The 23865-nt window shown below is 43.3% G+C and overlaps 1 protein-coding gene across 1 annotated transcript; it reads right to left on the reverse strand.

The window, feature by feature from the left end:
• Nucleotides 1–310: 310 nt before the first annotated feature.
• On the reverse strand, nt 311–23519 carry LOC123776988 (uncharacterized). The gene is made up of 3 exons (XM_045773395.2): nt 23284–23519; nt 20223–20349; nt 311–5330 (listed from the first exon to the last, which is right to left on the reverse strand). The coding sequence occupies exons 1-3, from the start codon at nt 23314–23316 to the stop codon at nt 2527–2529; spliced, it is 2964 nt and encodes a 987-aa protein (XP_045629351.1). The 5' UTR covers nt 23317–23519; the 3' UTR covers nt 311–2526.
• Nucleotides 23520–23865: the final 346 nt, after the last annotated feature.

Below are 23865 nucleotides of genomic sequence, written 5' to 3' on the forward strand. Positions count from 1 at the left end.
AGCTCAAAGAATAAGAAAAAGATATGCACAGGCATTTTACCAGAGATGTAGATAGCAAATGAGCATTGGAAAAAATGCCCATCATGAATCCTTACAGAAATGCAATTAAAATGAGAGAACACTAGGGGCGCCTGGATGGCACAGCGGTTAAGCGTCTGCCTTCGGCTCAGGGCGTGATCCCGGCGTTATGGGATCGAGCCCCACATCAGGCTCCTCCACTATGAGCCTGCTTCTTCCTCTCCCACTCCCCCTGCTTGTGTTCCCTCTCTCCCTGGCTGTCTGTCTCTCTGTCACATAAATAAATAAAATCTTTAAAAAAAAAAATGAGAGAACACTAAAAACTTATTAAAAGGGCTAAAATTAAAATGATTGCCCAAACCAAGTACTCAGAATGTGGACAAAATGGAACTCTCATACACTGCTGGGAAGATGCAAAAGGTATAATCAAAAGTAAAACATTTACATACCCCGTGACCCAGACATCATACTCTAAGTTACCAACAGAAGATCAAGGAAACATACATTCACATAAAGAACACAAATGTTTATAATAGCTTTATCTTCAATAGTCAAAATCTAGAAAAAACCCAAATCCTCATACACAGATAAACGGATAAACCAGTATATCCAAAAATATTACTCTGCAAAAAACACACACAAAAAAAAAACACCCACTACTCATATAGTATCACTAATGAATCTCAAAGTAATTGTGACACATAAAGAAAAACAACAAAATACTCAATTCCAAACATAAATTCAAAAAATTCAAAGGTATCCATCCATCTATTGTTAAGAGAAAGTAAATCAGAGGTTACCTGGAGAGGTGGGAGGGGCAAGGGAGATTACAAAAGGACATGAGGTAAACATAATGTGACAGGTATGGTCATTATCCAGACCATGATGATGGTTTCAGAAGTTTGTAACTATGTCAAACTTACCAAATTATACTGTAAATATATGCAGGTTAGTACATATATAAACTATACCACAATAAAGCTTTAAAAATGGCTCAAGATAAAATATCTATGTCCCACTCTTTTTGGAAAATAGGTTTGACAACCCCACACTGACTCCATTTCTCTTTCTCATGCCTGTGGGGATATTACCTCAGTGGCAGCAAATGTGGACAACAATGAAGAATATTTCCATATAATGAACAGGAATGCTTCCTGGGTCACAAGTGCCATATCTCAGGAATACAGATCCCCCTTTATCTTTTTTCCCACCTCTGTGGTAGTGGCTTTGAGGCAAACAGCACTGAGAGGAAACCACAGAACTTTTGATTATTTTAGTTTTTATTTTTTTCTCTGACAACGACTTTACCCACACAAGATAAATATGCCTGGAGGTCCTGAGATTTGTATACACACTGATTCTGCAAAGTCACTGTCACAGAAATTTGTCTGGATCCATTTTTAGAAGAGGCACATTGCATCTAGTTGGCTGCAGTCTCCTCCACTTCCTATTAAGCCAGTGTTTCTGTACCAATTATGGTTTCCCTTGCCCACTGTGGTCTTATAACCAGTAACCCTAGCCCAATAAGACTGTGGACATCAGGGCACATGGCTGTTTGTAAAGCTGGGAAAGATAACCCCTCAACAGTGCTGACATCCCCTGTGGTATCTCCTTTGAGTAAGGGGAAAAAAAATTCATGCTCTTTTCAGAAGCATCTGAGGGTTTCACACCTGCCCCCTCCTTGGGGTCATCACTGAGACTCCTAAAACACAAAGCATCGAGATCTCAAATGAAAACCAGAAAGCCCTGGACTTTTTCAGAGGTCGTGGGGCAGCAATGCAAATTTGGTCAAAACTGGCAAATTATTTGCTGCCATCCTCCTCCCCCTCCTCAAGCATGGGCAATCTGAGACTCCTAAAAAGTTCACCCAGCGACGCTTGTTGAGCCCATATCCATACATAAACTACCCCACAAAGTACAGCATCCAAGATGAAAGAGGACTTAAAGAGTAAGGCCTTGATCATCACATAAGCCAAAGCAATGTGTGGCAGACAATCACTGTTTGGGACTTGGAAGCTGGAAAAACTCATCACAAGTGTCACATGAGACTAACACGTCTCTGAAAAAGGTAGTCATTCTCTGTAAGCTGCCAGCCAAACTCATAAACCCTGGGTCATCAGTGATTCAGGTCCATACCCAAGGTAGTTAAGGAGATGGGGAAACTGACCCTAAGGGCTCAGGTTACTCCTAACTTGTTCTAACTCATGAGAGAACAAAGGTCAGCTTCCCTGAATACGCCGTGGAGGTGACTGCTGCACACTTTGCGGACCTGCCAGGCAGGAGAGGTGAAAGGCTTTGGTCACAAAATCTAGCAGTGGGCTAAATCTAGAAAGCCCTGGACAGTTTAGAAAGTGCAACATATTTACACAAGCCTACTACATTACTGAAACTTACAAGGGATCTCCCACTGTGCATGTTTAGATGTCTGAGATTCAGTTCAGAGATGGCTCCTCAGAGTTCCCTCCGGTGTTGTTACAGTGAATAGGAAATCGCACATTCCCTGCACACCTAAGGCCTTTCTCTACTGTGAACTCTTTGATGTTGAGAGAGGGTAGACTTTCGTGTAAAAAACTTCCCACATTCACTGCACTCGTAAGGCCTTTCTCCAGTATGACCTCTCCGGTGTTGACTGAACTGGGAACTATCCCTGAAGGATTTTCCACACTCACTGCACTCGTAAGGTCTTTCTCCAGTGTGAACTCTCTGATGATAACGTAGTTTAGAGCTAGAGATAAAAGATTTCCCACACTCGCTACACCCATATGGTCTATCTCCTGCATGAACTCTCTGATGGTAACGAAGGGTGGAACTGGACGTAAATGATTTCCCACATTCACTGCATTCATAAGGCCTTTTACCTGCATGAACTCTCTGATGATAAGAGAGGGTAGCACTACTGGTAAAAGATTTTCCACATTCACTGCACACGTAAGGTCTTTCTCCTGTGTGAACTCTCTGGTGTCGAATCAGTATTGAGCTATTGGTAAAAGATTTCCCACATTCACTGCACTGATAAGGCTTTTCTCCCCTATGAACTCTATGGTGATAACCAAGGCCAGAGACAGATGTAAAAGATTTCCCACAGGCACTACACTCATAAGACCGTTCGCTATTATGAATTCTCTGGTGTATTGACAGGGAAGATTTTTGGCTAAAAGTCTTTCCACATTCATTGCACTCATAAGGCCTTTCTCCCGTGTGAGTTCTCCGGTGTTTATTGAATTGTGATCTATCCTTAAAGGATTTTCCACATTCAGTGCACTCATAAGGCCTTTCTCCACTGTGAACTCTGTGATGATAACGAAGGCTGGCACTAAAGGTAAAAGATTTCCCACATTCACTGCACTTGTAAGGCCGTTCTCCTGTGTGAACTCTCTGATGATAGCGGAGAGTGGAACTGGAGGTAAAAGATTTACCACATTCGTTGCATTCATAAGGCCTTTTACCTTCGTGAACTCTTTGATGGTAACAGAGTGTGGAGCTACAGGTAAAAGATTTCCCACATTCACTGCACACGTATGGTTTTTCTCCCGTGTGAACTCTCTGGTGCTGAATGAGTGTCCACCTATTGTTAAAAGATTTCCCACATTCACTACACTTGTAAGGCCTTTCTCCGGTGTGAACTCTCTGGTGTAAAATGAGGTTATTTCTTCGGATAAAGGATTTCCCACATTCACTACACTCATAAGGCCTTTCTCCAGAATGAACTCTATGATGATAATGGAGGTCTGACCTAGAAATAAAAGATTTCCCACATTCATTACACTCATAAGGCCTTTCCCCAGTATGAACTCTCTGGTGATAACGGAGGGCAGAACTAGTGGTAAAAGATCTCCCGCATTCACTACATTCGTAAGGTCTTTCTCCAAGGTGACCTCGATGATGATACTGGAGTGTGGAGCTACAGGTAAAAGATTTCCCACATTTACTACAAACATAAGGCTTTTCTCCTGTGTGAATTCTCCGGTGTCGAATGAGTGTCCACCTATTGTTAAAAGATTTTCCACATTCACTACACTCGTAAGGCCTTTCTCCAGTGTGAACCCTGTGGTGGTAACGCAGGCTGGAGCTAAAGGTGAAAGATTTCCCACATTCACTACACGCATAAGGCCTTTCACCTGAGTGAACTCTTAGGTGTATAATGAGGTTATTTCTTCGAGTAAAGGACTTGCCACATTCACTACACTCGTAAGGCCTTTCTCCAGTGTGAACTCTGTGATGATAACGGAGAGCAGTACGAGTGATAAAAGATTTCCCACATTCACTGCACTCATAAGGCCTTTCTCCAGAATGAACTCTTTGATGATAACGGAGGTCAGATCTAGAGATAAAAGATTTCCCACATTCACTGCATTCATAAGGCCTCTCCCCTGTGTGAGATCTCTGATGATAACTGAGGGCAGAGATAGAGGTGAAAGATTTTGCACAGTCACTACACTTATAAGGCCTTTCACCAGTTTGAACTCTACATGGAATCAACACTGAGCTATGGCTAAAAGATTCTGCACATTCACTGCACACATAACTGTTTTCTCCATTGTGCCATCTCTGGGGATAAATGAGGACAGATTTGTGGCTTAAGGATTTCCCACATCTGCTGCACTTGTATTGCCTGGACCCAGTGTGAGTCTTTCCATGTTGACTGAGGGTTGAGCTCTGCCTAAGGGATTTTTCACATTCACCAAACTCATGATGTCTCTTTCCAGTATGGAATCTCTGGTGTATAGCAAATGAAGATTTGTACCTGAATGTTTTCCCACATTCACTGCACACAAAACAGTGGTCCTGAACAAGCGTGTGTTTGGGACTGAAGGCTTTCTTGCATTCTCCCCAGGTATGATGACTTTTTCTGCTTTGTAAAGTTGCCCTACACTGGGTGATCGTGTGTGGTTTCTCCCCAGTGTGAGTGGCCTCTTGCTGCAGCTGTCTTGAGCCAGACAGGAAGTTCTTCTCAACCTCTCCACAGGTAGAGGGCTTTCCTGAACTATGGATTCTGCAGCTCTTCACAAAAGATGGCTTGTCCACACTGCATCTAAACGGTTTCTCTCCCACGTGCTGTTCCTGCTGCGGCTGAGACTTTGCACTGCAATAAAATCGTTTCCCACACGCCCCACACCTCAACAGTTTCTGGCTGTTTCCTTTTCCCTGGTGCTCAGCCAAATGGAAAATGTCTCTCAAGACTGGACCACACATCTCACAGGGGTGGGTCTTCCGGGAAGACAGAGCTGCCGTGGGTGTCCCGGTCTGTGACGCACCTACAGAAGTGCTCTGTGCAAAGGGTGCCTCTGCATCCTCTGCTCCACAGCAGCAACCTGAAGGCAAAGAAACGCTGGTGAAATTCGTGTTCACTATCGCGAGGGGCTGAGCCCATCACATATATGCATCCATCTCATCTAGGCAGGAGTGTATGACATGCTTTTTTGGACACGCAGTTGGAATTCAGTTGAAGGAGCAGCCACTATGCATTATTTGACCCCTAAGGTCACAGAATGGTGGAGACCCCACCAGGGAAGGATACAAAGACAGGCTATGAGACAAGAAACAGAGCCAAGAACTACAACTCATTTCTCTGCCAACAGTCTTTGGCAGGACCTTTGCTACTGCTGATGTGAGGCTGGGTAAAAGCATGCATCCAAGCCCATTAAAATCCAACAGCAACAGATTAGCTGCTGTTCAGTGTCAATTCAGGGATACACGAACATCTTGTGGCCAATGCTGGAATACACAAACAGTGAGAGAAATGGGTGAGATGTGGAGTCCAGAGAGGTAGAAATTATCCCTGTGCTGGAAGTCATAGTAGAAATGATGAGAGAACTGACAAACTGGCAAAATGACAAAATGGAGACAAAAAGGTAGAAATGAAGTGTGGCCACTGGAAATGGCATGAAAGTGTGGGTGAATAAAGACAGGTTCACCATGGGGGGCCTGGTGTGATATGAACACTCCAGCCACTGACCAGGCCCAGGCCCCTATGAGTCCACTCTGCCATGTCTGCAGTCCTGCCCATCCTGTGATACACAAAGGATTCTTCCCTGAAAGCCCTGAGCAACTACATGGGACATGGACGATACAAGTCCTAAGGGAAAAACAGGACAAATGAATACCCAGCACTGTCCCGGGCTATTCAGCACAAAAGACAGCAAGGTGAGTGACGTCAGCATAAGAGCAGAGGAAATCAGCCTTTGCCTTTGGCAGGCTTAAGAGTCAATTAAGATATTACAGAACGCAGGGGCACCTGGGTGCCTCAGTTGGTTGAGCATCTGCCTCTGGCTCAGGTCATGATCCCAGGGTCCTGGGATTGAGCCCTGCATCAGGCTCCCTGCTCAGCAGAGAGCCTGCTTCTCCCTCTCCTCCTACCACTCCCCCTGCTTGTGTGTTTGCTCTCTCTCTCTCTCAAATAACTAAAATCATAGAAAAAAAAATACTACAGTGACACAATGGAGCATACAAAAAGGAGAATAACCACACAGAAAGGATCGATGGGGCAGGGCACCTGGGTGGCACAGCGGTTAAGAGTCTGCTTTCGGCTCAGGGCGTGATCCCTCTTTTTTTTTTTTTAAAGATTTATTAATTTATTTGACAGAGATAGAGACAGCCAGCGAGAGAGGGAACACAAGCAGGGGGACTGGGAGAGGAAGAAGCAGGCTCATAGCAGAGGAGCCTGATGTGGGGCTCGATCCCATAATGCCGGGATCACGCCCTGAGCCGAAGGCAGACGCTTAACCGCTGTGCCACCCAGGCGCCCCAAATAAATAAATAAAATCTTAAAAAAAAAAAAAAAGAAAGAAAGAAAAGAAAGAAAGAAAGGATCGATGGGGAACTGGCTTAGTGAAGACAGCTGGATATAGACAGAAAATAAGAAGGGGAGAGCTTTGTCAGCCAAAGGGCTGATGCCACTGCATTCCCCTACTCTGTAGGGGACCTCAGCAGCCTCTGCTGCAGAGAACGTCAACAATTCCTGCAACAGCGGCAGAACATCACACATCACACAGCAGAGGTATCCAAGTGTTTGTAGGCATGGACCCCATATGCCTGCTCTGCAAAAGACCCCGGCAGCTTTTGCACTAAGGTAATCAATAGCTATCACCATGGGGGAACTGCCAGAGAATAATACACTGAGTTAACCCCTCCACCCAAAAACGAGCTCACACCAACCCTGCATATACCCTGGACCTCAACCCTGCAACTGCTCCATGGTTGCCTATATTCCATAACCTAACTCCATGGCTGTCACCTGAGTGCCCAGGTCTCAGGCACGAGAGCCATGGCCCTTGTGGGCTAGTCAGCTCCACCAATCCCAGAGACACTGAGTGTACCCATGCTCCAATCACAAGCTCCATCAATAGTCAGTATACAACTGCATCTTACACAGCAAGTCAACACTGCAGCAGGCTATTCAGAAACTGGGACCCTAGAACTACTATTAATCCAGGTCTATTCACACTCTTAGAACCAAGACACATACCCACTCCACTGGTGCCTGCACATAAGACACCAATGCTACCACCACCACAAAGAACCCAAGAGCTGGACTTGGCATCAAGGGAACCCACAGCCAAAACATTTCCTGTGGGAGAAAGAGATCAGGAGGTTCCCAGTAGCATTCTCTACTACTGTGGACACACACCGCCTTGGCTACTGAGGACTCCTACAGTCTTTGATGACACTGATCTCATCAGAGCTGCATAGACACTAAGCCTCTTGATCAAGCTGTAGTTGGAACTGCCACACCCCACCAACCTGGTGCACTCACATCCACACACAGGTAAAGATCTTCCCCACCAAAACCTTTCTGTAAAGTCTGGAAGAAGGGACTACTGCATGAAATGTATAGACATCAATGCAAGGCTACAAGAAACACAAAAATTCAAGGAAACGGAACACCCCAAAGGAAAACAGTAATTGATCAGTCACCCCAAAGAAATGCAGATCTAGGAACTGTCAAAGATTTCAAAATAATTGTTTTAAGAGAGCTCAATGAGCTACAAGAAAACAGACAATTCAATGAAATAAGAACAATTATAAACAATATAAGATTTTTTTGACAGATAAGAAAACATAAAAAAGGACCAAAAAAATTATGGTTAATATACTGCACACCTGAAACAAATAGAAGAACACTGTATGTTAATTGTACTGGAAAAAAGTTATGGTAAAGAATATGATGAATGAAAAGAAAAATGCAGGGGCATCTGGTTGGCTCAGTCAGTTAAACATCTGACTCTTGATTTTGGCTAAGATCATGATGCCAGGGTTGTGAGATCCAGCCCCATGTCAGGTTCTGCACTCAGCATGGAGTCTGCCTGAGATCCTCTCCCTCACTCTGCCGCCAACTTGAATGAATGAATGAATGAAAGGAAGAAAGGAAGAAAAAAGAAAGGAAAAGGAAAGAAAAAGAAAAGGAAAAAGAAATGAAAAATGCAATGGAGAGCATCAACAGCCAGCCTCATCAATCCAAATCTGAATCGGAAACTGAATATATGTCTTTTTTTTTTTTTTTTTTTTTTTAGTAGTGCTCTGCACATTTTTTTTCAAAGATTTTATTTGAGACAAAGAGAGGGGGAGAGAGCACAAGCAGGGGGTGGAGCAGACAGAAAGGGAGAAGCAGGGAGCCTGATGCAAAGCTCGATCCCAGGGATCCTGATCTGAGCCAAAGGAAGATGATTAACCGATTAACCAACTGAGCCACCTAGGCGCCCCTGAAGATATGTCTTTTGAAATCATTCAGTCCGATTAGAAAAAAGACAACTAAAAAGAGTGAATAAAGAAAGTCTATGTGGGTATAGGACATTATGAAAACAGAATAATATTTGCATTATGGGGGCCCTGAAGAAGACAGGCAGGGACAGAAATCTTATTTAAACAATAATGGATTAAAAAATAATGGACTAAAACTTCCCAGATCTGTGGAAAGACATGGACATCTGGGTACATAATGCTCATAAGTCCCCCAAAAGATTCAAACCAAAGAGGACTTCAACAAGACCCTTTTGAAGAACATGGGTTTGTGCGGATTCATTCATAAGCAGACTTTTTCCAATAAATCCAGTAAAATACCACAAGCGTATTTACTCTTCCTTATGATTCTAACATTTTTTCTCTACCTTACTTTAATGTAAGAATACAGTATACATATAACATACAAAACATGGGTTGACTTTATGGTATTAATAAGGCTTTGGTGGAGAACAGGCTATTAGCAGCTAAGTTTTGGGGACGGTCAAAAGTTATATATGGTTTTTTGGCTGCATGGGGGTTGGCACCCCTAACCCTCATGTTGTTCAAAGGTCAACTATATGATAAAATTCAAAATGTAATGACAGAGACTTTGAAAACCGTGAGAAAAACTCATACAGGGGAACTCCCCTCCCCCTCATATGGCTATGAGCATTTTTCTCAGCTGTAACACTAAATACTAGGAGAAAGTAGGATGATGTGTTCTAAATACGCAACAAAGAAACTTCAAACTAAAAATACTTTACCAGCAAAGCTGTCCTTCAGAAATGAAGGAGAAAGATTTTCCCAAACAGAAGCTGAGGGAGTTCATCACCACTTGACCTACCCTACAAAAGATGCTAAACACAGTTCTTCAAACTAAAATGAAAGTATGCTAATGTGTAACATGAAAATACAGAACACACTGATAAATGCAACTGTACAGTCATATTCAAAATATAGGAGTCCATCTTTATCTATTTCACTTTCTATGGTTTGTTACCCATGGTCAACTACAGTCCAAAAGCAAATGATCCTTCTGTGCTTTAACAGATTGTCAGAAGGTCAATAGTAGCCTAATGCTATGTCACAAAGCCTACCTCATTCACCTCACTTCACCTCATCATTTAGGCCTTGTATCATTTCACACCATCACAAGAAGGGTGAGTGTGGTATAATCAGATATTTTGAGAGAAACAGAACACATTTACACAACTTTCATATTATTTTATTTATTGTTGTTAATCTCTTACTGTACCTAATTTATAAATTAAACTTTATCACAGGTATGTAAGTATAAGAAAAAACTTAGTATATATAGGGTTCCGTACTATCTGAAGTTTCAGGCACCCACTGGGAGTCTTCCAACATATCCTCCCCTGGAAAACAGGGGACTACTGTAATCTAATACTTCAATAGTGTGATAATCACTCAACACCAGTATGCAGGACAAAACACCAGAGTATTAAAAATAACTATATCTACAATGATTTGTGAATGGTTACAAAATATAAAAAGATGTGGGGCACCTGGGTGGCTCAGTCAGATAGCATCTGCCTTTGGCTCAGGTCATGGTCTAGGGGGTCCTGGGATCAAGCCGCCCCCCATCCCCCCCCCCCCCCCCCCCCCCGGTCGGGTTGCCTGCTCAGCAGGGAGTCTGCTTCTCCCTCTGCCCCTCCCGGCTGCTCGTGCTCTCTCTCAAATAAATAAATAAAATCTTAAAAAAAAAAAAAAAAGTAAATGGTGACATTAAAAACATAAAATGTGAAGGAGGTGAGTAAAAGAGTTTTTTTGTTTGCTTGTTTTAAAGAGTTTATTTATTTATTGGACAGAGAGAGACACGGTGAGAGAGGGAACACCAGCAGGGGGAGTGGGAGAGGTAGACACAGGCTTCCCACCAAGCAGGGAGCCTGAGGTGGGGCTCAATCCCAGGACTCCGGGATCATGACCTGAGCCGAAGGCAGACACTTAACAACTGAGCCACCCGGGCGCCCCAGTAAAAGAGTTTTTATATGCAATTAAAGTTATCAGTTTCAACTAGAACGTTGTAAGATGATTTAAATAAGCCTCAGGGTAACCACAACACAAAAACCTACAGTAGAGACAAAAGATAAAGGAATGAAAGCATAACACCATTGGAAATCCTCATATCACAAAGGAAGACAGCAAGAGAGGAAGAAAGGTACTACAAAACACTAAGATGATAATTAACAAGATCGCAAAAGAGATACCATGGCTGAAATCAAAACAAAAGGTTGAAAGTAAAGGAACTGAAAGATATTCCACACAAATGGAAACCAAAACAGAATATGGGTAGCTATACTCATAGCTGATACAACAGACTTTAAGTCAACAGCTGTCTCTCTGTCAAGAGACAAAGAAGGTCATTATATAATGATAAAGGAATGAATTCATCAAGAAGATGTAAAAATTGTAGGTTTGTAAGCATCACACATCAGAGCATCTAAGTATTAAGCACATTTAACTAGCTCTGAAAGCAGAAAAGACAGCAATTAAATATTAATATCAATATCCCCCTTTCAACAATGGGTGGATATACAGACAAAATATTAGTAAGGATGTATCCGAATTGAACATTATGGTCCCAATGCATCCGACAGACATATATAGAATATTCCATCCCACTACAGCAGCATACACATTCTCAAGTGCACACAGAATATTCTCTGGGATAAATCATATGTTATGTCAAACAAGTCTTAACAAATTTCAGAAGACTGAAATTCTATCAAGTACCTTTTCATAACACAATGAATAAAACTAGAAATCAATAACATGAGAACAGGGTGCCTGGCTGGCTTAGTCAGTGGAGCCTGCGAATCTTGGTCTCAGGGTTGTGAGTCTGACCCCCTCCAATGGGTGTGGAGATTACTTAAAAAATATTTTTTTAAAAAATAAAATCTTAAAAAAAAAAAAAAAAGCATGAGGAAGCTTAATAATTCAAATATGTGGTCATTAAACAACACATGCCTATCCAATCAATTGGCCAAAGGAAAAATCAAAAGCAAAATAAGAAAATATCTTGAGAAAAACGAAAATGGAAAACAAAACATATGGAATGTGAAAAAGCAGTTCTAAGAAAAAAGCTTAGAGCGATAAATGCCAGCACTAAAAAAATAAATAAATAAAAATCTCAAATAAACAGCCTAACTTTACACCTTAAGGAACTAGAAAAAGAACAAACTAAGACCAAAGTTAGTGAAACAAAGAAAAATACAAAGATCAGAACAGAAATAAAATAGAAACCAGAAAAACAATAAAAAGAGCTGCTTTTCTGAAAAGATAAAGTTGAAAAACCTTTAGCTAGACTAACTTAGAATAAAGGCAAGACTCAAATTAATTCAGAAAAGGGGAGAAATTACAAGGATCATAAAAGACTACTATGAACTATTATACACCAACAAATTAGAAAACCTAAAATAAATTCCTAGAAACACACAACCTACCAACACGAAATCATTTAAAAAAATTTTTTTTGAGTTTATTTATTTGACAGAGAGAGAGCAGGACAGGCAGAGGGAACGGAAGAGGGAGAAATAGGCCCCTCACTGAGCAGGGAGCCAGATGTGGTGCTTGATCCCAAGACCCTGGGATCATGACCTGAGTTGAAGGCAGAAGCTTAATCAACTGAGCCACCCAGGCACCCCCCAACACTGAATCAGAATAGAAAATCCAAATAGACAAGGAAATTGAATCAGTAATCAAAAATCTCCCAACAAAGAAAAGGAAATGACCAGATGGATTCATGATGATTTCTATCTGCATTTTAAGGATTAAACTCTCAAGTTCTTCCAAAAATCTGAAAGGGAAGAAAGAAACGTTTTCAAACTCATTTTAGAAGGCTAATATTAGGACACCAAAGCCAGGGAAAGACATTACAAGAAAACAAAATTACAAGTAAACATCCCTAATGAACATAGATGTAAAAAAGCTCAACAAAGTACTAGGAAACCAACTGCAACAGCATATGAAAAGAATCATAAATATGATTAAGTGAGATTTATCCCTGGGATACAAAGGTGGTCCCTCATAAGTAAATCAATAAATGTGCCATATCTTATTAACAGAATGAAGGCAACTCATATGACCATCTGACTAGATGTGGAAAAAACATTTGACAAAATTCAGAATCCTTTCACAATAAAAACTCCCCCAAAATTAGGTACAGAAGATATGCACCACAATACCACAAAGGCCATATATAAGCCCATAGCTAAGAATACGTTCAACAGTAAAAGGATAAAAACTTTTCCTCTACCATCAGTAACAAGACAAGGATGCCTATGCTCGTAACTGCTATTCAAAGTAGTACTGGAAGTCCTATCCAGAGCAATCAGAAAAGAAAGAAAACTGTCTGTTTGCAGATGACATGGATTTTATATAAAGAAAACCCTAAGAAGTCCCCCAAAAAACTCAAATTGAACAAACTCAGTAAATTTGCAGGATATAAAATCTACATACAAAAATCAGATGTGCCTATTACTAACAATGAAATATCTCAATAAGAAATTAAGAAACCAATCCCATTTGAAAGAACATTAAAAAATATAATACTTAGAAATAAATTTAGGGGGCGCCTGGGTGGCACAGCGGTTAAGCGTCTGCCTTTGGCTCAGGGCATGATCCCGGCGTTACGGGATCGAGCCCCACATCAGGCTCCTCTGCTATGAGCCTGCTTCTTCCTCTCCCACTCCCCCTGCTTGTGTTCCCTCTCTTGCTGGCTGTCTCTCTCTCTCTGTCGAATAAATAAATAAAATCTTTAAAAAAAAAAAAAAAGAAAGAAAGAAATTTAGCCAAGGAGATGAAAGATATGTACAATGAAAAAGACACCAATGAAAGAAACTGAAGACACAAATAAATGGAAAGATATTCCATGTTTGTGGACTGTAAGAATTATTATTAAAATGTTCCTACTACATAAAGCAACCTAAAATTCAATGCAAGATGTACCAAAATTCTAATGGCATTTTTACCAGAAACAGAAAAAGAATCCTAAAATTGCCCCACAAATGACCTCAAATAGCCAAAGAAACCTTGATCATGAAGATCAAAATTAGAGGGACCACACCTTGTGAATTCAAACTGTAGTACAAACACTATGGTACTGGAATAAAAACAAACATGCAAACCCATGAAATATGATAGAAAGCCCAGAATAAACCCACACAGATATAGTCAACTACTCTTTGACAAGGGTGCCAAGAACACACATGGGAAAAGGACAGTCTCTTCAATAAATGGTGCTGGGAAAGCTGGATATGCACATGCCAAACAAAACAAAACAAAACAAAACAGAAACCAGGACCCTACCTTACACCACTCACAAAAATTACCTCGAAATGGATTAAAGACTTCAATGTAGACATGAAAATGTAAAACAATAGAGAAAAGCTCCTTGACACTGGTCTTAACAATGAGTTTTCAGATAGGAAACAAAAACCAAAGGCAACAAAGGCAAAAATAAAGTCCAGCTACATCAAACTAAAAATCTTCTGCATAGCAAAGGAAACAATCAACAAAATATAAAGGGAGAAAATATTTGCAAATGCTTTATCTCATAATGGTTAACATCTAAAATACATAAGGTAGTCATACAACTGACTAACAAAGAAACAACTGGATTAATATATTGGCAAAGAACCTGAATAGACATTTTATTAAAGAAAATCTACAAACAGCCAACAGGTATATGAAAAAATGATCTTTCCCACTAGTCATCAGGAAAATGCACATCAAAACCACAATGATGTATCACCCCACGCTTGATAAGATCGTTACCTTCAAAAAGAGCAGAGATAAGTGTTGGTGAGGGTGAAGGTAGAAGGAACCCTCGTACACTGTGGTTGGAAGGTTTAGGAAAAAAAAAAAAAAAGCCAAAACATAGAAACAGAGAGTATAGGCATATCTATTTATTTTTTAGTTTTAAGGCATTTTGTTTTATGATGCTTCACAAATACTGTGTTTCTTACAAAGTGAAGGTCTGTGGCAACGCTGCAATGAACAAGTTTATTGGCACCATCTTTCCAATAGCATTTGTTTACTTCATGTCTGTATCAAATTTTGGTGGTTCTTGCAATATTTCAAATGCTTCCAGTATTACCGTATTTGTTATGGTGATCTGTGATCAGAGACCTTTGTTACTACTGTAATTGTTCTGGAGCGCCACGAACCATGCCCATGTGACATTTAACATAATCAATAAACGATAAATGTTGTGTCTCTTCTAACTGTTCCATGACCAGTCATTGACCTATCTCTCTCTCTTGGGCCACTCTATTTCCTGAGACACAACAGCGTTGAAATCACACCAATTCATAACTCTACAATAGCTTCCAGGTGTTCAAGTGAAAAGAAGAGTGACACATCTTTCACTTTAAATTAAAAGCTAGAAATGATTACACTTAGCGAGAAAGGTATGTCGAAAGCCAAGACAGGCCAAAAGCTAGCTAAGCCTCTTGAGCCCAACAGCTGGCCAAGTGTAGCCAAGTTGTGAAGGCAAAAAAATCACAAGTCTGTGAAGGAAATTCAAAGTGCTACTCCAGTGAACACACAAATGATAAGAAAGCAAAACAGCCTTACTACGGTTACAGAGAAAGTTTTAGTGGTCTGCACAGAAAATCAAAGTGGCCACAACATTCCGTTAAGCCAAAACCTAATCGAGAGCAAGGTCCTGTCTCCGATTCTAGGAAGGCTGAGAGGGGTGAGGAATCGGCAGAAGACAAGTTCAAAGTCAGCAGAGGTTGGTTCCTGAGATTAAAGGAAAGCAGCCATCTCCAGACCATCAAAATACAAAGTGCTGATGCAGAAGCTGCAGCAAGTGATCCAGAAGATCTAGCTAAGACCATTCATGAAGGTGGCTACACGAAACAACACATTTTCAATGCAGACAAATCAGCCTTCTATTGGAAGATCCCATCTAGCACTTTCAGAGCTAGAGACGTCATGCCTGGCTTCAAAGGATAGGGGAACTCTCTCGTTAGGGGCCAGTGCTCATTAATCATTCTGAAAATCCAAGGACCGTTAAGAATTATGCTGAATCTACTCTGCCTGAAAGACTGGATGACAGCACCCTGTTTATAATATGGTTTACCGGCTATTTTAAGCACATTGCTGAGACGTACTGCTCAGAAAAAAAGATTTCTTTCAAAATATTACTACTCATTGACAAAGCAGCTGGTCACCCAAGAGCTCTGATGGAGATGTACATTAATGTTTTCATGCTTGCTAACACAACATCCATTCTGTAGCCCATGCAGCCTAAGTAATTTTGACTTTTTTTTTTTTTAAAGACTTATTTGAGAGAGTGCACATGCGCACAGGAGCAGGAGGAGTAGGAGGAGAAAGAATCTCAAGCAGACTCCCAGGTGAGCTTGGAGCCCGACGTGGGCCTTGATCTCACGACCCTGAGATCACAACCTGAGCCAAAACCAAGAGTCAGACACTTAACCAACTGCACCATCCAGGCACCCCAATTTTGACTTTCAAGCCTTATTATTTAAGAAATACAATTTGTTGAGAATGAGCCTTGTGTCAGCTACACACTCAGCATAGAGTCGGCTAGTAAAACCCTCTCCCTCTGCTCCCCCCACCCTTCACACACACATGCACTCTCCCTCTCTCTCAAATAAATAAATAAATCTGAAAGAAAGAAAGAAAGAAAGAAAGAAAGAAAGAAAGAAAGAAAGAAAGAAAGAGAAAGAAATACAATTTGTAAGGTGAGGGCTGCCAGAATGGTTTTTCTGATGGATCTGGGCAAAGTAAATCGAAACTTTCTGGAAAGGATTCATCATTCCAGCTGCCATTCATGGGTGGCATGGGTAGCATATCAACAGGAGTTTGGATGTTGATGTCAACCCTCATGGATGACTTTGAAGGGGTCAAGACTTCCATGGAGAAAGTAACTGCAGATGTAACAGAAATGGCAAGAGAACTAGAATTAGAAGTGGAGCCTCCGGGGGCGCCTGGTGGCTCAGTTGGTTGAGCATCTGACTCTTGATTTCGGCTCAGGTCATGGTCTCAGGGTCCTGGGATCAAGCCTGGCACTCAGCATGGAATCTGCTTGTCCCTCTCCCCCTGTTCCTCCTCCCACTCTCTTGCTCGCTCTTTCTCAAATAAAATCTTAAAAAAAAAAAAAAATGGAGCCTGAAGATATGATTGAATTGCTGCAAGTTCATGATAAAAAAATTTTTTTAAAGATGTAATGTATTTATTGACAGAGAGACAGCCAGTGAGAAAGGGAACACAAGCAGGGGGAGTGGGAGAGGAAGAAGCAGGCTTCCCGCTGCGCAAGGAGCCCGATGTAGGGCTCGATCCCAGGACCCTGGGATCACGCCCTGAGCCAAAGGCAGACGCCCAGCAACTGAGCCACCCATGCCCCCTCATGATAAAATTTGAATGGATATAAGACTGATGAATCACGGATCTGTACCCCTGAAACAAATAATACATTACATGTTAATTAATTGAATATAAGTGTTAAAAAATTAAAATTAAAAAAAATTTTTGAATGGATGAGAAGTTGCCTCGTATCGATGAGCAAAGAAAGTTTATTCAGATGGAATCTAAAATTTAAAAACACGTTTTAAAAAACACTGTATTTCATTATACTAGAATTAAAATTATTTAAAAAATTCAAAAAAAAGAGACGGAATCTACTCCTGATGAAAATGCTGTAAAGACTGTGGAAATGACAACAAAGAATTCAGAATATTACATAAACTTAGCTGATAAACAGCAACAGGATTTGAGAGGACTGACTGCAATTCTGAAAGAAGTTCTACTGTGCGTAAAATGGTGTAAAACAGCATCACATGCTACATAGAAATAGCTTATGAAAGGAAGAGTCAATCAACGCAGCAAGCTTCACTGTTGTCTTATTTTAAGAAATTGCCACAGCTCCCCTAACCTTGCAAGCTACCACCCTGACCAGTCAGCAGCTATCAATATCAAGGCAAGACCCTTCACCAGCAAAAAAATACTTGCTGAAATTTCAGATGATGGTAGCATTTTTCAGCAGTAAAATATTTTTAAATGTACATTTTTTTTGTGGGGGGTGCATAATGCTCTGGCACGCTTAGTAGACTATAGTATAAACAGGAGCACCTGGTGGCTTAGTCAGCTAAGAGTCCAACTCTTGGGGCGCCTGGGTGGCCCAGTCATTAAGCATCAGCCTTTGGCTCAGGGCATGATCCCGGGGTCCTGGGATCGAGTCCCCCATCGGGCTCCATGCTCCGCTGGGAGCCTGCTTCTTCCTCTCCCACTCCCCCTGCTTGTGTTCCCTCTCTCGCTGGCTGTCTCTCTCTCAAATAAATAAATAAAATCTTAAAAAAAAAAAAAAAAAGGCCTTGGTAAGATTGCCTCCTCTTCTGATACAAACTTCTCATTACCTCCAGGGTAGACACCCAAGTTTGCAGTTCTGACTCCTATTCCCCCTGCTCCTTGTTTCCACCTGAAAGAAAGACTTGTCATTTCCTGAACATTCCATTATTACCTCTAAGAATCTGCACATCCTGGGGGCAACCTGGGTGGCTCAGTCAATTAAGTGTCTGCCTTCAGCTCAGGTCATGATCCCAGGGCCCTGGGATCGAGCCCCGCGTCATCTGGCTCCTGCTCAGAGGGGAGCCTACTTCTGAACCGTCTCCTCCCAGCTCCTGCTCTCTCTCAAATAAATAAATAAATAATCTTTAAAAACAAAAACAAAAAAGGGGCACCTGGGTGGCTCAGTCGTTAAGCATCTGCCTTCTGCTCAGGGCGTGATCCCAGGGTCCTGGGATGGAGCCCCGCATTGGGCTCCCTGCTCTGCTGGGAGCCTGCTTCTTCCTCTCCCACTCCCCCTGCTTGTGTTCCCTCTCTCGCTGGCTGTCTCTCTGTCAAATAAATAAATAAAATCTTTAAAATAAAAAAAAAGAGTCCAACTCTTGATTTCATCTCAGGTCATGATCTCGGGGTTGTGAGACCGAGCCCCTGTCAGGCCCTGTGCTGAGTATGAAGCCTGCTTAAGATTCTCCCTCTCCTTCTGCCCCTCCCTGCCCACTTGTGCGCTCCCTAAAACCAAACAAGAAAAGACTATAGTGTAATAAACATAACTTATATGTACTGGGATAATGAAAAATTCATTTGACTTGCTTTATTGTGATGTTTGCTGTATTGTGGTGGTCGGGAACCAAACCCAAAATATCTCTGAGGTACGCCTGTAGAATGCAAGGAGCTGGGGTGTGGGGGGAAATGGGAAGATGGGCAAAAGGTACAAATGTTCAGTTATAAGATGAAAAAGTTTGGGTGCCTGGGTGGCTCAGTCAGTTAAGCATATGCCTTCAGCTCAGGTCACAATCCCAGGGTTCTGGGATTGAGCTCCGCGCTCATTGGGGAATCTGTTTCTCCCTCCCCTGCCATGCCACTCATGCTCTCTCTCTCCCCCTCACTCTCTCTGAAATAAATAAAATATTTTTTAAAAAGATTAAAAAGTTCTGAATATGTAACATACAGCATGGTGACCACAGTTAATAATGATGTTGTATATGTGAAATTTACTGAGAGTAGATGTAAGCATTTCTACAAAAAAATAATGTAATTTTATGATGTGGTAGATATTTAATGAACTTCAGTTGTGGAAATTATATTACAATACATGCATGTATCAAATCATCACACCGTGCACTTATTTTTTTTAACATATATGTATTTTTAAGATTTTATAGATTTATTTGAGAGAGCGAGCACAAGTGGGGGGATGAAAGTGGGACAAGCAGACGCTGTGCTGAGTGTGGAGCCAGATGCAGGGCTTAATCCCACAACCCTGAGATCATGACCTGAGCTGAAACCAAGACTCAGATGTTCAACTGACTGAGTCACCCAGGCACCCCTGGTGCACTTTTACAATTTTGTATCTCCAGAAGGCTGGGGGGAAAAAAAAGAAAATGCACCTAAACTACAAACGTTGCAGGAATGTGTTGAAAAGTAGCCTATGTCTCAAGTAAGTAGTGACTATGACAATGCATGCAAACCTGGCACAAGCAGACACAAGGAAATGTCAGCTAAAAGAGATCAAAAACTGGAAAACAGTCTGGCTCAGTCAGCAGAACATGCAATTCTTGATCTCAGGGTTGAGGGTTCAAGCCCCAAGGGTATAGAGCTTACTTTAAAAAGAAACCAACCAACCCTAGGATACAGAAGTGACAAGGATCTGACACATTGACCCAAACAAAGGACAAGCATGGCGAAATTCATTAAGCTCACTGAAAACCTACTAACCTTGACTCCTTTCCTAAGAGGGTTCAGTATAGCAGGTACTGAGGCTGCAGGGGAGAGAAGAGGGCAGTGCAAATAAACCAGCCCTATCAACACAGCAATTACCCAGAAAGCTGAGAAGCAAGCAGTGCCCATGGCCCACATGTGAGAGACACTGAGAAATGGTGGGTGGGGAGGGTATAAAGCCTAGTTCAGGCCACTGGGGAGGGTGAGGGCCTTACCCAGTGAGGATATAAGTGTAAAGGTCTCCAGCATCACATCGTGGTACAGGCATCTCTGAGCCTCATCAAGGAGCCTCCACTCCTCCCAGGAGAAGTACACAGCAATGTCCTCAAAGGTCACACTATCCTGTTATGATGGGGACAGATGAAACCATGAACATTCTCTGGGGTCCCACAACCCATCTCCCCACACATCTATCCCACACTCATCTTCCTTCAGAGCTCCCCACTTCAGAAATGCCAGGCCTACGTGCCACTAATGCCCACCCTATCTTTAGGTTCTCTTTATTCATTGTGTTCTGCCCTCAGCAACATCAGGAAGGAGGAACAGAGATGTCATCCAAATTCCTCCTGACCTGTAGGGTCCATACTGTCGATTTCCCCAGGGTCTCTATTTCGAGACTCCCAAGACACAATGATATGTGGGCTCATGCTTTACCCTTCAGCTCCAACACCTTGAGGCCCTTAGTTCACATTTCTTCTTGTTGTGCACACCGTTCTTTAAACTGTACCTCTCTCACATCTTCAGTCCCCACAGCTGCACTCCCACAGCTCTACTTTGGCCAAACCCCTGAATTCTGCTTTGAAGGCCTCCTCTGTATCTCTGATCCTTGCTTCAATACTAGCCACCCAGAGGCACACATGGATTACAGATGCCCATGACCCATTCCACTTCTGTACCGGACTTGCTGTACCATCGCAGTCAGAACTCCCACCCTCCACTCAATCTTCCCTAAAACCCCAATTCTTATAGTCTCCCTGCCAGGCATAATGACTTTCACAAATGACTACCATTTACCCCAGATCTTATCCACCAACAAGACCTAACTAAACGCTCAGACCCCATGAAAACTCACCACAAAATTCTGGTAAATTCATACAGTAGTGAATTAGCAGGAGCCCTGCCTTCGGTTTCATCTTGCCTCAATAACTCCTTTGCCTCTGAAGCCATCTTGCACCCACACATCCCATGGAAGCTTTAGCCACCTCCCAGATCATCCTCTCCCCCACACCATTTGCACTATCACTTCTCTCCCTCCCCTGTGTTTCTCATTCTTAGGTTCTCAACCAGGTGCTAAGCAAGAGACCCACTTCTCAGCATACACCCCAGTCTAACCTGTAAATAGCATTACCACTATAACCTACATTACACTTAAATGTGATCCACAGTTCCATCCTGGTCCTCACAATAGCCCCCACTTTTGAAAGTCTGCCCCAGACCTATCCACCATCAAGACTGAACACCACAGACCCCACCAAAGCTCACCACAAAATCCCAGTGAAACTACAGTAGTGAATAAGCAGGAGCCTGGTCTGTGTCATCTTGTCTCAATTACTTCTATGCCTCCATAGCCATCTCATGTCCACTCATCCCATGGAAGCCTTGATCACCGGCCAAACCATTCTCTCTTCCATACGGTTACCATGATCACTTCCCACCTGCATTTGTGTGCCCAGCAACACTAATCAGGTGCACAGCAAGACAATCATTCCTCATCATGCAGCCTCCTCTATCTGGCCAGCAAAGGGATTGTCATGATGACCAGCATTCCCCAATCTAAATGTAATCCACAGCTCCATCCTGGTCCACACAATAGTCACCACTTTTGGATGTCTTCATCTAAAACCTCCGCCCAAGATATCCAGACCTGTGAATCCGGATATCCATTTGCTGTCTCCATTCACAATTCTCTGGAACATCTCAGACTCTTAACAGGACCAAACAAAACTCCTCATAGTCCCAAAGAAAATTAACCTACCATCAATCATCCCATCCCAGTTGATGGAACTTCCATCCCTTCAGCTGCGAGGACCAAAAACCACTGGGGTTATCCTGGACTCTTTCCTTTCTCTCTCTCAACTACAACATCAAAAAATCTACCCCTCTTTAAAAAAAAAGGACAGAGTCCAACTTTTCACCCACCTCTATGGCCACCACTTTGGTCCATCAATCTGGATTATAGCAGCTGCCTCCTCCTAGGCTCCCTGCCTCCTCCGTTACCCCCAGAGTCTGTTATCTTTTCTGCAAACAGATGGATCCTATTAAGACTTTGGTAAGACCACCCCTCCCTTAACCAAACCTCTCATTACCTACATAACAGATGCCCAAATTCTCAACAGCCACATTTGAGGCCTGATTCTTGACCCTCAGCTCTTGGAAGCAGGGAGAATGCAAACAGGTTCAAGCATTTGCACACTTTGGTATTTATTTCTGGGATAACTTCTCACACCTGATTATATTGGCTGACAGCAACAGGAACACTGCATGTAACCCTTGGGCTGCACTCAGGACCCTGGGCTTGGGGTAGCCTCAAGGTGCCCATATCCAGCAGCTAGAAAAACAGCAAGGGAAGAGCCTCAAAATACCACAGTCCTGGACACCATACTGGCGATGTCAAGACCAGTAAGGGACTGAGGCAGCCTCTCCTTACTTGAATAGGTTCTCTACGTGCTTTCACAACCTTCAGAACTTGCGGCTGAGGGGAGGAAACCAGACTGAGCTCGATGAGATCAGGCCTTCCCTGCATCCCGCCCAGCCCTTGAACCAAGTGACCTCAGGCTACCTAACCTCTGTGCCTCAATCCTCAGTGCTTCTCCTACCAGCTCAGTGACCTCCGACAAGAACTCCACTCCCGGTATTCCCTTGTCTCCATCACCCACACTCCAACCTGTTCTCCCTCGAGCAACTTTTGGAAAGTTGTTAACCCCCTAACACTGACTGTGTTCCTCTTCTGCTCACGACCGTCCAGTGCCCTAGGAACGAAGGTACCGCACCTCGGCCCGCTATTCCGGGCGTGACTCCGCCTCACGCTCTGTTCCCTGAGGGCAGAATCCTCCCGTCTCAGGCCCCCTCCAGCCTCTGCCCCAGCCGGCCCCTCAGCCCGGAGCCCGTCCCGCAGCCAGCACGCCGGCGCTCACTCACGGGGCCCCCGCCCACCGGCGCCTCCCTGTCCCGGACACCCGGGCCTGGGCCGCAGGGACGCGAGCAGGCGCCCCGCGCTCGGGCCTTTCGGGTCTGGGTGGAGGAACGGCGGGGAGGGCCCGGGGGACGAGCGTTTACCTGAGCCGGGTCCCTGGGCGCGGCCGCCGCCATCGGACTCTGTGGGCGGAGCAGACACCCGGCCGGCAGTCCCCGTCCCGGCCCCGCCGCGGGGCAGCCCGGGCGGCGTCGCCAGCCGCGGACCCGCCTCTCTGCCGTGGGGACAACGACTTCTGCGCCTTGACAGTTCCGTCACTTCAGTCCCGCCCCGGCACACCCGAGAGCAGCAAAATGGCCGCCACGAGGAGGAGGCCGGAAGTCCCACCCCTACGCGATGTGTTCCCGCGGAAATGCTTCCATTGGCGCAACTCCGCGCACGATTTTCTGGGTAATGTAGTTGGCAATCCTCTCGTGGCGGAGGCAAGGGTTTTTCTCCAGCCTGACCAATCAGAGCATTGGCCATGCGGCTCCTCAAGGGATGCTGGAAGCCTAGAGTCGAGGAGGGAGAGGATTTGCTCCTTATGAACTGCAGTGAAGAGGCATAATTTCACATTCCGTAAACGTCAACCGGCTCCCAGAGGCTAATACTGATACCGAAATGCTCCGAAATCCACTGATCTAAATGGTCATATCATTCCACAGAGTCATTCGCACAGAAAATAA

The sequence above is a fragment of the Ursus americanus genome, chromosome 21 (genome assembly GCF_024610735.1).
Source record: "Ursus americanus isolate L20-20 chromosome 21, mUrsAme1.1.p, whole genome shotgun sequence".
NCBI classification, from domain to species: domain Eukaryota; kingdom Metazoa; phylum Chordata; class Mammalia; order Carnivora; family Ursidae; genus Ursus; species Ursus americanus.

Coding starts and splice junctions, on each gene's coding strand:
- LOC123776988 (XM_045773395.2), bottom strand. CDS start 23,316: ATGGCGGCGGCCGCGCCCAGGGACCCGGCTCAG. Junction 20,350..23,283: donor CGCCCAGGGACCCGGCTCAG/GTAAACGCTCGT, acceptor CCATCATAACAG/GATAGTGTGACCTTTGAGGA. Junction 5,331..20,222: donor TACACTTATATCCTCACTGG/GTAAGGCCCTCA, acceptor CTTTGCCTTCAG/GTTGCTGCTGTGGAGCAGAG.